This window comes from Equus asinus, chromosome 14 (assembly GCF_041296235.1).
Source record: "Equus asinus isolate D_3611 breed Donkey chromosome 14, EquAss-T2T_v2, whole genome shotgun sequence".
NCBI lineage: Eukaryota > Metazoa > Chordata > Mammalia > Perissodactyla > Equidae > Equus > Equus asinus.
The window spans coordinates 45,801,549-45,817,272 of NC_091803.1; the positions used below are offsets into that span (position 1 = coordinate 45,801,549).

General features: G+C 50.8%; 2 protein-coding genes across 22 annotated transcripts in view; one reads left to right on the forward strand and one right to left on the reverse strand.

The window, feature by feature from the left end:
* The window catches only part of CDIP1 (cell death inducing p53 target 1), a 37,827-nt gene that overhangs the window by 19,120 nt on the left and 2,983 nt on the right, over nt 1–15,724 (forward strand). For 7 of the 18 annotated variants that reach the window (XM_070485048.1, XM_044746283.2, XM_044746282.2 and 4 more), the window contains 5 exons: nt 4,264–4,344; nt 4,920–5,024; nt 5,157–5,312; nt 6,080–6,353; nt 6,474–7,858. In XM_070485048.1, the coding sequence (XP_070341149.1) occupies nt 4,940–5,024; nt 5,157–5,312; nt 6,080–6,353; nt 6,474–6,585 (627 nt within the window). In that variant the 5' untranslated portion in view covers nt 4,264–4,344; nt 4,920–4,939 and the 3' untranslated portion in view covers nt 6,586–7,858. Of the gene's footprint in view, nt 1–4,263; nt 4,345–4,919; nt 5,025–5,156; nt 5,313–6,079; nt 6,354–6,473; nt 7,859–15,724 lie in introns of those variants that run through there. The other 11 variants (XM_044746284.2, XM_070485055.1, XM_070485053.1 and 8 more) reach the window with 3 other exon arrangements.
* HMOX2 (heme oxygenase 2) overlaps nt 8,438–15,724 on the reverse strand; it is a 38,001-nt gene continuing 30,714 nt past the window's right edge. For 3 of the 4 annotated variants that reach the window (XM_044746278.2, XM_070485043.1, XM_044746277.2), the window contains exons 2-6: nt 12,956–13,082; nt 11,570–11,687; nt 10,685–11,176; nt 9,606–9,732; nt 8,438–9,515 (exon numbers count right to left, since the gene is read on the reverse strand). In XM_044746278.2, coding sequence (XP_044602213.1) covers nt 9,388–9,515; nt 9,606–9,732; nt 10,685–11,176; nt 11,570–11,687; nt 12,956–13,041 — 951 coding nt within the window. In that variant the 5' untranslated portion in view covers nt 13,042–13,082 and the 3' untranslated portion in view covers nt 8,438–9,387. Of the gene's footprint in view, nt 9,516–9,605; nt 9,733–10,684; nt 11,177–11,569; nt 11,688–12,955; nt 13,083–13,724; nt 13,898–15,724 lie in introns of those variants that run through there. The other variant, XM_014833071.3, reaches the window with a different exon arrangement.

Genomic DNA, 15,724 nt, shown 5'->3' on the forward strand with positions numbered 1-15,724 from the left:
GTTTTGTGGGAATGCATATTTGGTTTTATATTGGGAGGTGCTGGGGGGACCTGGTGTTTGAATTCCAAAAATCTTCACAAGCCATTTTTCAGAAACCTGCCTCCTTCATATTGATGGATAGGTGCTAGGTGCAGAGGGGAGGGGAGGAGACAGAGAGAGGAGCAGCAGGGCCCCATGGCCCAAAGGAAGGGGCAGGAGCAGGTGGTGGTGCAGTCAGCACCTGGAGTGGAAGTGTCCTGTGCATGTTCTGGGTGTCCATGTGGTCTGCGGCAGTGCCCGCTCTAGGCACAGAAGACAGCTTAGAGTTGGGTAGACACCAAGGGGAGGCCTCTGCCCTGTGTGCAGGGCTTGTACCGTCATTATGATGGTGGAATTTGAAAAGTAGAATTATCGTGCTCTAGGAGACAACGGAATTAGATCTAGTGATTTTGATGAAAAGGCAGGCCACACCTGCATCCTCAGAGGTGGCGCATGTGCGTGCACACTCCCTGGACATGGAGGGCCCCGGAGACCCAAGCTGGTTCCTTTTAGAACCTGAAGGTGCTCAAGCGACTCACCAAGCACAAGGCAGCTTTTCTTCCTGGCCTGCTCAGAGTGTCCCAAGGCCTGGCTGGTTCCCTGGTGAGCCAGGGCTTGGAGGTGGACAGCAGTGCCACTCCAGAGGCATCCCAGGTGGGCAAGGGATGGGAGTTTGTGGCAGGTGCCGGCCCACGTTCTAACACTCAGCATATTACAGAGTTTTCCAGAGACTCAAGTGAAGCCTCTTGTGGAAGGCTGCCTTTTTCTCCCATTAGAAGGGCACCTGGTGGGCTGGCAGTGGCCTGAGATGAGCCCTGAGGGCCAGTGCACATAGCCAGTCCCACCTGGGGGGCGGGGGGGGGTGGGGACGGGGGACTTCTGTGACATCGTCCAGTGGCTATGGTGCTCCCTGTTCTTGACCTTGTGCTGTTGGAATTCACCTGCAGGTGAGGGGTTGGGGGCAGGAGAGTCATGCCAGGATTCTAGACTCAGGTCTGCCTCTAATATGCCACGTGACCTCGGACAAGTCTTTTATTGGCTGCTGTGTCTTCAAAGGATTATTATAGGTAGCAACTCACAAGAGTGGGCATATAATTTATAAACACTTGGGAAGATGTTCTGCCTCATAGTGATCAAAGAAATAAAAGTAACCATGTGTCATTTTAACATTACAAATTAGTGATAATAGTAGTATCCAAAATTTGCACTGTAAACTGGCAGCATCCTTCACTAAAGGCATAAAATATCCATACTCTTTGACCTAATAATCTTACTTCTGAGATTATAATAATATAATAATTAATATAATAATCTCACTTCGGCAAGTTTAGCCCAAGGACATAATCCAAGAAAGGGAAAGAGCAATTAGCAAAAGGTGTTCCCGGTTTTTTATGAAAGTAACAAGTAGCATTCTAAGTGCTTCTTGGTCAAGTGAATGGTGATGGGTCCGTTTGGAGTATTAAAATTGATGGTCATGGGGTCTTGCAAGATGAGGATTATGTTAAAAGAATTTAAAACCATTTGTCACAGCAGCAATTATGATATAAAAATGCAAGTGCCTGTGCATACAGACTGGCAGGGACATGCAGAGACGGGCTGCATTAGGGTGATGAGATTGGGCAATTTTGTTTTCCTTCAGTTTTTAAAATGAGGGGTTTTTTTTTTTTTTAATTTTTTGGGGGTTTTTTTGAGGAAGATTAGCCCTGAGCTAACATCTGCTGCCAATCCTCCTCTTTTTTGCTGAGGAAGACTGGCCCTGAGGTAACATCCATGCCCATCTTCCTCTACTTTATATGTGGGACACCTACCACAGCATGGCTTGCCAAGCAGTGCCATGTCCACACCCGGGATCCAAACTGGCGAAACCTGGGCTACTGAAGTGGAACATGTGCACTTAACCACTGCGCCATCGGGCCAGCCCCAAGATGAGTTTTATTGATTATAATCCACATACCATATGATTTCCCCATGTAAAGTGTGCAATTTAGTGGGTTTTAGTATATTCACAAAATTGTGCAACCATTATTAGTTTTGGAACATTTTCATCACCACAGAAGGAAACTCCATACTCACGATTCTTTGTCTGCCCAGCCCCCAGCCCCTGGCATCCACTAATCTGTTTTCTGTCTCTATAGATTTGCCTGTTCTGGACTTTTCATATGAAGAATCACACAACATGTCTTTGTGTCTGGCTTCTTTCACTGAGCATAATGTTTTCAAGGTTCACTTCAGGTTGTAGCATGTGTCAGTACATCATTCCTTTTCATGGCCAAATAATATTCCACTGTGGCTAAGTACACGGTTTGTTTATCCATTTATCAGTTGATAAGACACTTGAGGGGCCTGCCCGGTGGCCGAGTGGTTAAGTTTGTGTTCTCCACTTTGGCTGCCCAGGGTTTTGCCAGTTCAGATCCTGGGTGTCGCACCACTCATCAAGCCATGCTGACGCAGCGTCCCACATGCCACAACTAGGACCAACAACTAAAAATATACAACTGTGTACCTGGGGGCTTTGGGGAGAAAAAGGAAAAATAAAAAATCTTAAAAAAAAAAAGAAAAAGACACTTGAGTTGTTTACACCTTTTGGCTATTATGAATAATGCTATGAACATTCTTCTACAAGTTTTTATGGGGACATGTTTTCAGTTCTCTTGGGTACATAGCTAGGAGCAGAATTACTGGGACACCATTTAACATCCCCCCACAGCCATGTGTGAGGGTTCCCGTTTCTCTACATACTTGTTACCGTCTTTCATGCTAGCCATCCTAGTGGCCATGAAATGGCACCTCGTTTGGGTTTTGATTTGCATTTCCCTTTTGGCTAACGATATTCAGCCTCTTTTCATGTGCTTATTGGGCATGTGTTTATCTTTAAAGAAGTGTCTATTCAGATCCTTTGCCCATCTTTTAACTGGGTTGTCTTTTTATTTATGAGTTAGAAGAGTTCTTTATATATATATATTTTAAATATATGTATATAAAAATATATCTATAAAAATATTTTCTTTTGGTGAGGAAGATTGGTCCTGAGCTAACACCTGTTGCCAATCTCCCTCTTTTTTGCTTGAGGAAGATCATCACTGAGCTAACATCTGCGCCAATCTTCCTCTATTTTGTATGTGGGTTGCCACCAGGGTTTGATGAGCAGTGTACGTCTGCACCTGGGATCCAAACCTGCAAACCCTGGGCCACAGCAGCAGCATGAGAACTTAACCACTATGCCACTGGGCCAGCCCCCTTTATATATTCTAAATAGAAGTCCCTTAGCAGATACATGATTTGTAAAAATTTTCTTCCATTCTGTAGGTTGTCTTTCCATTTTCTTGATGGTGTTCTTTGAAGTACAAGTCTTTTTTTTTTGAGGAAGATTAGCCCTGAGTGAACATCTGTGTCCTATCTTTCTCTATTTTATATGTGGGACGGCTGCCACAGCATGACTTGATGAGTGGTGTGTAGGTCCACGCCCGGGATCCAGACTGGCGAACCCCAGGCTGCCAAAGCAGAGCGCGCAAACTTAACCGCTACATCACCAGGCTGGCCCCTGAAGTACAAGTTTTTAGTTTTGATAAAATCAAATTTATCTTTTTAGTCTTTTGTTGATTCGATTTGGTCCCTCTGCCCCTTCCTGATTTGTTAAATATTTAAACTTACGGACCCCAGGCAGTTCTGAACTTAACACTGGGGGGCTCTAGGAGGGAGCTACACTAGGAGAGTTGCTTTTACTGTGTATCTTTTTGCACTGTTTAGATTCTTTTTCTAGTTCATATTATTTTATTTCAGTTAAAAAAAAAAAGAGTCCCACTGGAAAATGCTACTAATTTTTAGCCTTTTATGATGCTGAATAGAGTGAAAGGAAGCGCCTTACTAATGGGGATAGAACACAGACCCAGGGGCAGGAATGTCGCCTGGTTGCCCTGCTTCTCACCCATTGCCCAGCAGCAGGCGCTCAGTGAACCCTGTGAAAGAAATGAGGAAGTGTTTCACTTGACAGACACGATCTTCTTCCTTCCCACACCATCCACTCCTCAACAAAAGCAAAGAGGTGCCCAGCTGGCTTTAGTCGCCACCATGGAGCTACCAGGAGACAGCAGCTGTGAGAAGGGGAAGGGGGAGCTGACTGGGTAGAGACGCAGGATGGTGCTGTGTTGGGCGGTGGCAGGAGCGTGGCTGCGTTGGGGCCAGGTGCCCAGGGCCAGCTCTTCCCTGGTGCTGAGGGCACTGCCTGTTGTTCTCCCCCTCCAATAGCTCCCCAGAGCCCTGAGTGACTGTCCAGACCAGCACTGCAAGGAGCCTCACCTGCCTACCTCCTGAGGACCTGGGATTGAGGTAAAAAGTCTCCCAGATCCCCTCCCGCAAGCCCACCACAGTGCCTTGGCGCTGCCTAAGTAGGAGGGGACCAGTGGCCAAGCTGCCCTGTGGGGAGCCTGAGATGAGGTTCCCAAGCTACCGATGGGGGGCTCACCTTCCCAGGTTCTGTCCTCGCAGGGCTGCCCTCACCCTCTGGCTTTCATACAGGAAGTGCAGGTAACCACAGGTTGGTAGCTTCTTGAGAGGTGTGGAGGATGGTGGCTCTGGGCTGGAGTACTCCCAGCAGTGGTGGGACATCTCCAGGGCCTAGAGGGAGCCTGGTGACCGCTCTCCCAAAGGAACTGGTCCCAGCCCATCAGCCCTGCTCCGTCCAGAGCGTGGAGATTTACGTGGAGGAGAGTAAAAGGTGACATGAGCCCGAGGGCAGGGGATACCTGCGGGAAGAGCCACAGTAGGCCCTATGTGCTTGGGCTCAGCAGAGGCAGCTCTGAGGACTGTCAACACCTTGTGCAACAACCTCTCAACACAGACCAATGCCCAACTGCCTAGTAGCGGGGCTGGGAGCTTAGTTCACGTTTGGGTATTCCCTTCAGGTCCAGGAAAAGTGGTGAAGATGTCGAACGAGCCACCCCCTCCTTATCCTGGAGGCCCCACAGCCCCCCTTCTGGAGGAGAAAAGTGGAGCCCCGACCACCCCAGGTAGGGTTCACTGCTCCTAGTGGTCCCATCCCTTGACTGTCCCAGCTGCTAGAAGCCAGTGCCTGGAACAGCCCTCCCACCCACAGGGCAGCTGGGGCCCTCTGAGCTTCCTCTCCCTACCTCTCTGTCCAGGCCGCACCTCCCCAGCTGTGATGCAGCCCCCACCGGGCATGTCGCTGCCCCCTGCAGACATTGGTCCCCCACCCTATGAGCCTCCGGGTCACCCAATGCCTCAACCCGGCTTCATCCCCCCACACGTGAATGCAGATGGCACCTACATGCCTCCAGGTAAGTTGGGAAGAGATCTGAGGGGAGCGCAGACGGCTGCTGAGCCCAGCACCCACTGCATCACCTGGGCTGCTGTCCAGCCTTTGTTGCTGGCGGGTAGCCCGTCTGCACGGGTATTTACTGTAGGGGCAGAGGGGCTGATTGTGGGCATGTTAAGGTGTCCTAGAAGAAGACACTGTTGTGCAGGGGCTGTGGGTGAGCCAGAGCAGCCCCAGACCCTGCCTGGAGGAAGGCTGGCTCCTGGGAAGGCCCCTCTGGCAGTGGCGGGTGCTTCAGGAGCCTCTCCTTGCCAGGAGTTACACAGGCCAGAGAGGGGCCCAGGGCTCTTGCACAGGCAGCCCCGGGCTAGGTGGGCTGGTCTGTGGCACTCCAGTGCAGGACCTGACGCTGGTAGGGAGGAGAGTCTTGTGGGTCTGAGAGGGACTGGTGAGCGGTAAGGCTTTCCCTCCTGTGGTAGCCCTGCCTGTCAGAGTCAAGGGAGCAAGCGCATCAAGCTGAGACTAAGGAGAGGAGAGATCAGGCAGGCCTTGTTGTCAGCTCTCTGCCATGTCTGGCTGGGCCAAGTAGCCTCTCTGTCTTGGTCCCCATGAGGCTAGGACCAGGAAGGGCTGAGAGAATGTGGATGATCACTTGGCCCAGGTCCTCATCCCTGAGGCCTCACCCTGCATCGTGGGTGCTGGGGACCTTAGGGGTTTGTGCTCACCTCTCACATGGGGCAGATGGCAAGCAAGTGACCTGTCTTTGCTCCGTCTTCTGTGCCGTTCCAGGTTTTTACCCTCCTCCAGGCCCCCACCCACCCATGGGCTACTACCCACCAGGGCCCTACCCACCAGGGCCCTACCCTGGCCCTGGGGGCCACACGGCCACAGTCCTGGTCCCTTCAGGGGCTGCCACCACGGTGACAGTGCTGCAGGGAGAGATCTTTGAGGGTGCACCTGTGCAGACGGTGTGTCCCCACTGCCAGCAGGCCATCACCACCAAGATCTCCTATGAGATTGGTCTGATGAACTTCGTGCTGGGCTTCTTCTGCTGCTTCATGGGGTAGGTGGTGTGGATGCTCGCAGGGTGGGGGCCTCACCTACCCACCACCATGCTGGAATAGGCCCGGGCCCTCAGCACCTTCCCTTCAGGCTTTCCCGTGTCTCCCTGTCTCTGATGCAGGTGTGATTTGGGCTGCTGCTTGATCCCTTGCCTCATCAACGACTTCAAGGATGTGACGCACACGTGCCCCAGCTGCAAAGCCTACATCTACACGTACAAGCGCCTGTGCTAACGGAGCTGGGACAGGACTCCCCGCTGTCAGTCTGGTCCCCTGTGCTTCACTCCCTGCGCTCAGTGGCTTACTTCCCTGCTCCCACTTGGGGGTGGAAGCCGTTCCACCGGTCCCCTGGAAGTCTTGTCTTCTTCGCCTTGCCCTTCCCTGAGCATCTGACTCTTCTGGCAGAAATTCTGTTGGATTTAAGGCCAAGGGTCAGCGAGTGGCAGGGGGATGGCACTGAGCTTGTGTGTTGCTGGTTTGCTTGGTGTTTGTGATCAGGAAGATAAGCTGGGAAGGCTTTCCTCGCACGGTCTCCCTGCTGGGGTCTCATTCCTCCATTTCTGAATGAAGTACAGGTTTGGTCCTGACTCTCCCTGGGACCAAAAGCAGCCAGAGCAGTGGCTGGTTCCCCGGACTTGGGGCCTGCAGCAGAGCTGTGCCTGTAGCCACAGTCGTTTCTGATCTGCTGGGCTGAAAGCAGGGCAGTGGACTCAAGCATGACAGGGTCATAAGGCCTGGGTTTCTTTCTCAAGTGCTAGAGGCATGATAGGAGGAATGACCCTGACCCTCAGAACTCTTAGGAACACTTAACACATTGTCCAAGTGCCCAGGAGACACCTGGGGTAAGACAGAGAGATCAGCACACCTATAGGTCATGGGGTAAGTGATTGGGCCCTGTCTTGCCAAGAAGGGACTTGCCTCTGGCCCCTGCCCAGCTCCCTTTCTGGCCACACCTCTGTGAACCCATTTTTGCCGGGTCCAAAAAGAATGCCCAGGAGCCTAGCCCATCTGTCTATACCATGTCCTTGCTGTGTGTGGGTGCGACCTCTGCTCTGTAGCTAGTGTGCCCTAGCTGGGACCAGAGATGGCAGAGAGGAAGGGCCTCCTTGTGGGCGCACTCAAATTTGCAGTGTGTTCCCCATGGATCCTCTTTCCAGTAAATGTGGGGCCTTTCGCCCTGGCTGACTCATTGTCTCTGTGCTTGCTCCAGCAGCAGGCGCTGTGGCACTGGACTGGGGACAGGCTGGGGATGAGGAAGGAGCAGCCACAAGTAGCGGAAGTGCCCTGGTGGACACCAGCCCTGCCCTGGGCCTGAGCCCACATTGTCTTTATTTCCTGAATGGTTTGTCTGTGAACTTGCCACGTAGACTGCTGTATCCTGCTGCCACCCCTTTCCTGGTCTCGCACTGCCACTGCATGGCCTCCTGTCACTGTGAATTGTGGCCGGTCTCAGTTTGTAGTTTCTCATTAAATTGGCCCTTTCACTCCCCCGCCCTGGGCCTCTGCTCTTTTGCCTGGCTTCCTTTTGTGAGGGAAAGAGGGAGGGGCTACAGGTAGTCTAAGGGCAGGGGGTTGAGTCCTCAGGGTGTCAGTGCTTATGCCACAGTGACTGCCCAGGCATGACGCTGACCTTTAAGTACCTAATTAAACCAAGCCAGAGTCCAGTGTGGATGAGGACTGGGATTCCAGCTGTGCCGGGCCAGGGCATGAGTTGGCTTCACAGGGCTGTAAGGTCACCTTACTATCTCTGATACTGGTTTCACCCATGTCCACACCTTGGCATCTGCTCACGGGACCTTCAGCTGGAGCTCCTAGCTCGAACTCAGGGTCATCCCACCTTGTAGGCAGGTTCTCACTCCCTCAAGCAAGACAGAGCCACTGGGGCTGAGGCTTCTGGTCTCAAGGCTAACAGGGGGCAGGCAGTCTGGACCCCTAGGTTCTGGGCCTGCTCTGCCCCTACCTCTCATCTGAACTGTGAAGGTGCATAGGCTTGGTCAGTAGTCGAACAAAGTTTCCCCACCATTTAACTCTTGTGAATTAAACTTTTGCACATCCTTAATATATAAAACAGGTAACAGACGCCTAGTAATAAAAATAAGTCATTTCTATTTTAGACAATGAATTGTTATATAATACAAGCATATAATTTTTTATCCTAATTTATAAAAAAAAATTTCAAAAAGTAGAAAACCTCCAAAGCACTTCTGAGAGTCAGAAAACCACAGGACCACGTAGACTTGAAGGGTCTTTGTGAGACAGTCAGAGTGACGTTGCCCTGGAGAGGAGGGCTGTGGGAAGGTGACAGCAGTGTTGGGAACACAGGAAGGGCTGGAGGGGGCTGCATGGGAGCGGCGAGAAGGAAGTATGGAGGCAGCTGTTAGAGTCCGCTTTATTGAGTGCTGTAGCATTTACACAGGGCAGAGAAGAGAGGTCACAGCTGAACAGAGCCCTCTCAGGGGTTTCTGCTTGAGAGGGACGAGGACGGCTACCCAGGACATGGCTCCCAGGGCCGCTGAGGCAGGGTGCAAGCTTGGCCTCTGCCCCTCTTAGCTCCCCCTGACCCTGGGGAGAGGCCCCACAGTAGAACAGCAGCATCTGGAGAGGCCCCCCTCCCTCCCACATAGCTATGGCAGCCTAGGGTTGCTGAGTGCTCTGCTCCCAGGACGGGGAAAATCTCCATTTAAATGCCGACACAAGGAAGAACAACGGGAACGAGCCTCGGGTCAGAGGTGTGGGTACCCAGGGAGCAGAGCTGGTTCCAGAGGCCCAGGTCAGCCCGGTGAGCTGCACTGGCTGCTCCTGGTGCTATAGCCTGGGGGCTGCAGGGAGGATGGGCTTGAACCCAGCTCAGCATTTGACCTGCCAAGAGGATGCTGACAGATAGAGGCTTCAGCATCTGGCTTTTATTGGTTGCTTGTTTTCTCAAACCCAGCATTAAGAAAAAGTCACCTGAGGTGGTAGTTTAGTCCCGGTTGGGGGTGGGGGTGGGCCAGTGGTCACTCAGGAGGACGGTGCGAGCATGGTGTGATGGGTCCTTCACATGTAGTACCAGGCCAAGAGGCCAGCAGCCAGGGCCACACCGACGGCCAGAATGAACTGGAGGCTGGGCTTGCTCAGCACAGCCACGGCTGTTTGGAAGGGACAGCTGCTGCCCTCCAGGACACCTGTATGGCAGTACCAACAGGGGACATCGCATCAGTGGGGGATGCTGATATGCTCACCCTGGGAGGGAGCTCGGGACACGCAAGACCTACCTTTGTCTTGTTTAGCAGCATAGTAGGGGCATTTACCCATATCTCCTTTCCCATCATGCAAAGGGAGCCCATCCTCCAGGGTCTCGTTGGCTAGCAAGGAGCCAGCGTGGTCCAGTTCATTGAATATCTGCAGGAACAGAGGATTGACAGCCATCACTGGACTTTGTATACTCTGCTTTCAGAGAAAATGTCCCCCATGCAGAGGGAGCTGGAGCAGGTGAGGCTTGCTCAAGAGTGCAAACCAGCGGCCCAATCAATGCTGGGGGTGGCCGCACTGCCCTGGCACTTCTCCCTAGCACGAGCTCTGGGAGGGGTGGCTGTACCTGTGCTGCCTGGCACCCCACAAGTGCTGACTGTGGTGGATCTTCCCTGGACACTGAAAATATCAGGGCAGAGAGAGGAGAAAGCAAAAGCACTGTGCACAAACACCATGTAAGCACACAGACTGACCCACTTCCAGTTGCTGGGTATTCTTAGCAACAAAGGATGGAAAAAGAACAACATTGGAGAATGAGGCCCTGGCAGGGCGCACCCATCTTGAGTGGCTCTCAGAGGCCTGCTGCTGTGTCAGACCAGAGGGATGACGGGCCTGTGGTCAGGCTGGCACTTCACTCCCCCAGTGGCCACTCTCCTGGTGCTGAGGTCTAGTCTGGGCTCTGAGCATAGAATCAGCCTCCGCAGGCTCAGCACCATCTAAGGGCTACTTGTAATCTGAGTTACGCTCCTCACTCTCCTTGGTTCTCTTCCTGAACTTACCAAGCAGGACTTTTCATAGCACCCCTTACTAAAAAGGAGTAAATCTATTCCTCAAGAACAGAATGCTATGGTGAGAAGGAGGGAGACAGCTCCATTCTCCCCAACACTTCTACATGCTGGAGGCCCACCTTCCCAAAACACAAGCTGTGTCTCAAACAAGGCAGAGCCACCACTGGGCTCGCCCTCTGTGGCCTATTTCGTCCCTCGACTTCCTTTTTGGCAGGCTCTAGCTCTTCTGTCCTAATGTACTGATGCCCGTTCAGGCAGCTGTGGATTGGCTCCTGTCATCGGAGGCCCCCTTCCCACCTGGCCCCCAGCAGTACCTGCATGTTGTACTCGAAGGCCTTGTTGGCTTCCTCCACGATCTTTTCTTTGGTCTTCAAGTTCAGGTCCAATGCGTTCATCCTGGCCCGATACAACTGCTTGAACTGCTGCGCGTTGTCCACATTCTCAAACAGGTAGAACTGGGTCCCTTCCCCCGTGCTAGGGAGTTTCAGTGCCCGCTGGGCCACCTTCTTTAGCACTTGGCCCCCCGAGAGGTCCCCCATGTAGCGGGTGTAGGCGTGGGCAACCAGCAGCTCCGGCTCATTCTGCCCCACGTAGTGGATCCGCTCCACATACTTTCGGGCAGCCTCAGAGCACTGCACCTGCTCCTCCCAGTCCTCACCAAAGAAATACTCCATGTCCTTGGTCAGGGCCTCCTTCCGGTGAAGCTCCAAGGGGAAGTACAAGGGGGCAAAGGCTGGGTGGTCCTTGTTGCGGTCCATTTCCTCCTCGAGGGCTGAGTATGTGAAGTAAAGTGCAGTAGTGGCCAGCTGTTGAGGGTGATGGGAGGAGACCATGGGAAAGGGCTGCAAGCCCTGGCCAGCAACTCCCGAGCCCACCACATTCGAGCAGCTGGAGACAAAGGCTTGGGCAGCAGCCCCCTTTCCAACCCCCAAATGCTTGTTTTTATATAGTGAATTATTTCACATACCCAGGAAACTGTTCCTTAAAGGAAGGACATGGTGAATTCTTTGGAATGTGGACACTTTTGCTTCCTTTACATCACTTTGTTATTCCATTTAAGCCCGGAAAACCACAGCCTGACATCAAGAAAGAGCGGAGTGTGGAGAAAGGGCCAGCTTCCCCCTCGGAGCAGCTCCAGGGGGACCTTGCTTGCAGGACTAAGGCCTCCAACACGACCCGTCTGTGACTAGGGCACAAACCTTAAACAGCTCCTTCTTAATGTTGCCTTTCAAGAAGTCCTTGACAAACTTGGTGTTTTCTGCCTGGTCGTGTGCTTCCTTGGTCCCTTCCTTCAGGAGCTCGGAGAGGTCAGCCATCCTGTGGAGAGAGGGTGTGTGTGCATGCGCATATGCATGCATGGCTGCATGGGTGAATTAAGCCCTTCCCAGCTCCAGGGTGTCCACTCACTGAGCTGGAGGCAGGGGCCATTCAGAAACTCAACTCTAGTATGGACACAGGGTCTTGCCAGGGAGCAAGGCGCAGGCAAACCCGAGTCTGCCCCAAGGACTTGGGTGACATGTGGGATGTCTATGGCCTACTCTTCAACAGTATCCATGTCTCTCTGAACCACTCAAAAGAAGGATGCTTTGCTTCTGTTGCCACCTAGTGCCTGAAGAAACACACACTTCTAATACCACCAGTGTTTGCTGGCTTCTCCAGGGAACAGCCAGCCTTTGGGAACGTGTCTCCTGGAAGCCACACCACTGTGAAGGACTGACCATGGATCTCCTGAGGCAGCCCAGCTGCCTTCCTCCCACCTTGGACTCCTAGCCTCTTCAGGACTACATGTGGCTGGGCCCAGAGGTAGGATGATGAGAATGAAACAAAGACTGGGGAGGTTGGAGCCAGGACCCAGGTTTGTGCTGCTTAACAAAATTACACAGGATAAAGTTGTGTCAATAGATGCCAGTAGCCAATACTGGACAAGGCTCTAAAGAACACATGACCCTAAATGGTAGCACTGGGCAGGGGCTCACGTGTGTCCACACAATCATCCACTAGAGTGAGAAAAACTTGGCCTCTCACAACCCAGCCTCTGCTGGCTTCTTTAGGAGATTAGCTCGTATCACCCATGTGCTGAGAGTTATTTATTATTAGCAATTATTTCAAGATATGAAAAAAGAACTTTGCCAATGACAAGGCTATAACAAGAGGCTAAGAATGATCAAGAAGAGACCCCACTAACTTGAGGCTTAGTGTGAACAGGCCCTAGCCAGTAAGAAAAACCTCTGGAGTTAGAGTTGCTCCCACATTCTGAGAGATGGAAGACACTAGAAAAAGTGCCAGCTTTGCCTCTGATTACCCTTTCTCACCCCAGATGCCAAAAACGCCGAGGCTTTTAACCTACAGGACTAGAAGTACCGTCCAACACTGTCACTCAGCACTCCTGGCAGTGCCTCTCTTGCCTCCTCGGGAAGGAACAGGGAAGTGCTGAGCAGTCCAGGGTGCAGTATGCTGTCTCTGCAGTTCCAACCAGGCATCCTGGGGGCCACAACAGCAAGGCCCCTGACCACAGCCTGGTGCCTCCAGCACACAAAGCTGGGCTCTGGGCCCACCTGACAACTCAACCAGCCCCCATTGCTCACCTGGTGTGGTTTTCTTTTTCTGGGGTCCCAGAGCTCTTTTTCTCTGACTCATCCACCCCCTCTGAGGTCTCCAGTTCCACTGACATGGTTGCTGAGTGTAGTTCTTGCTGCTCTCACTTCTCTGGTCCTGTAGAGACATGAGGAGCTGGTGACGTGGCGCTCACAGCAGTCACTTCCCCCAAACACCTGCTGGTTCTGCTCTCCTCTGAGCCAACATAACCAAGGAGTCACCCACATGCCTCAGGACTGTTTTCTTTAAAAATAAAGCTCTGCCATTACTGTGACTGTATCTGAATATGGACGGTGGATTAGGTAATAACATTGTACTGATGTTGAACTTGCTGTTTTTTATAATTGTACTGTGATTATGTAAGAGAATGTCCATGTTTTAGGAAATACATACTGAGGTTTTCAAAAGTAAAGGGACACAAAGTCTGCAACTATTGTCAGATGGTTCAGAAAATGTGTGTGTGTGTGTGTGTATACACACATATACGTAGAGAGAGATAGGGAGGGAGGGAGGGAGGACAGCCACAAGTAAAGCAAATGAGGCAAAATGCTGATGGTGCATCTGGATAAAAGGTACACAAGAGTTCTTTGTACTAGTCTTCCAACTGTTCTGTGTGGACTGAAATTATATCAAAATTAAAAGTTACCTAAAACATAAAATAACTAAGAAAACATCACAGATAAAGCTTTAAGTAAAAAAAGCAATGGCGCAGTAGCTCTGAGTTTGGCAGCAAGCGCATCTGAAACCAGCTGGTCCTACCTGTTAAGGGTTGGGTGGCCTTGTGCAGAGAGCAGCAGAGCTGGGCACTAACTGGAACATTAAGCCAGGCTGCTCAAGTTGCTCTGCTTTAAAGCAGAGGACAACCTACATCAGCTACACTGAGTCACCAAGCAAGCAGACACTCCCCAGCCTACTCCAGACTCCGCAGGGCTGAAGGAAAACACACAAGCTGGCCAATCAGCTCTCGGTGCCTGCTGCCAGGGCTGAGCCTTCGTCAGCCAGAGAAATACAGTCCCACAACACGACAAGCTCCTCCTCCACCCCTAGAGGCCTCCACTCTGGCAGTGCAGAGGGGCAGCACATCTGGGGAACTTTCCAGATGAATAGCAGCACTGTTGCACCAACAACTAAAAAGTAATTCATGAAACCAGAGCTACCAAAATTGGGGCCAAATCAAGTCACAGAAAGAAGACACCTTCATTTTCTACCTCAACCAGTATCTATTCACTGACCATTTCCTATGTGTTCCATCCAGAAATAGGTGTCAAAGGGGACAAAGACATGTAAGAAATGGTCCTTCAAAGGTATAATGAAGAAAACAAAAACCACCCCTCTCTAAACCCACAGATATAACCACTGTTAATGTGTTGGTAAATATCCTTTTTGAGTTTCTCTTTAGGCATGTAGTTATATCTTCTCCATTAGCTTTTGGAATATTATAATGCATGGTTTGCTCAACATGATCTTTCTGAACCTTCTCTTGCCTATAGATTTAGCCTTTATACAATGGGATTAACGATAGGGCAGATTAAATGAGAGCACAGAAGGTAAGGCTTTTAGCGCAGTACGTGCACGTAGTAAGCACTCAGTAAATACCAGACATGATTGTTTGGACTTGTATTTTGATTGAGGCTCACTGATGTTGTCCAAAAATGCTTAGAAAATAAATAGCATAAAGTAAAATAAGCCAGACAGAGAAAGCTATGCATGGTATCACATACATGTGGAATTTTGAAAAAAAAAAAAAAAAAAAAGGTTGAACTCTTAGAGTAGAATGGTGGTTGCCAGGGGCTGAGGGTGACATAATGGGAAGAGGTTGGTAAAAGGGTACAAAATTTCAGTTAAAAGATGAATATTGTCTGAGGATCTAATGAATAGCAGTGGTGACTAGTTGACAATACTGCATTACATAAGTGAAATTTGCTGAGTAGATCTTAAACATTCTCACTAAAAAAAGAGGTAAATATGTGTGGTGATGGATGTGTTAATTCACTCAATTGTGGGAATCCTTTCACAATGTATGCATATATCAAATCATCATATTGTAGACTTTAAACATATTACAATTTCGTCAATTATATCTCGATAAAGCTGGGGGAAAAAAAGAAAATAGCAGAATATATAGAAAATGGGGATCTTCTCTTGACTCCCAATCAAACATACTCTCCTCTCCGATAATGCTGATGAATTGTACCGTGCATTAACGTTAAGTCCAGAATGCAAAGGTAGGTGGTCATCACATGAAGGAAGAGTATTCTGAGAGGCTTCCTGGAGAAGGGAGAAATTACCCAGGACCCTCAACTACAGACAGCATTTAGGGTGGGGGAGAGGAAGGGCATCTAGAACAAGGAACAATATGAACAAAGTAGAAATGGGACAGACCGCAGAGAGCACGTAAGGCTGCCCAGCTATGAGTGCTTTTACCCAGGGGCCAAGGCAGACTTTGCCAGCTGCAGAATAACCCCCACACCGGCTTGTTCATGCTAATCTCGTTTTATAGACTTTTAAGAAAGAACATCTGAGCTCCACACCCTTGGACATCCTGAGAGCCAAGATTTGTCCCGAGCTGCTCAGCACTCAGGTTGGCTGCAGAGAGGAGAGGGTGCTGGGATGGGAGCTCTGGGACACCTAGAGGAGAGAAGGGTGCAGTAAAAGGTCTCAGAGTCTTTAGATAGGTGGCAGAACACATGGCTGTGCTAAGGTCACACTCCAGGCACCTGAGGACTGCAGCCCTCAAGCTGCTTGCAGGTGAAACTAAA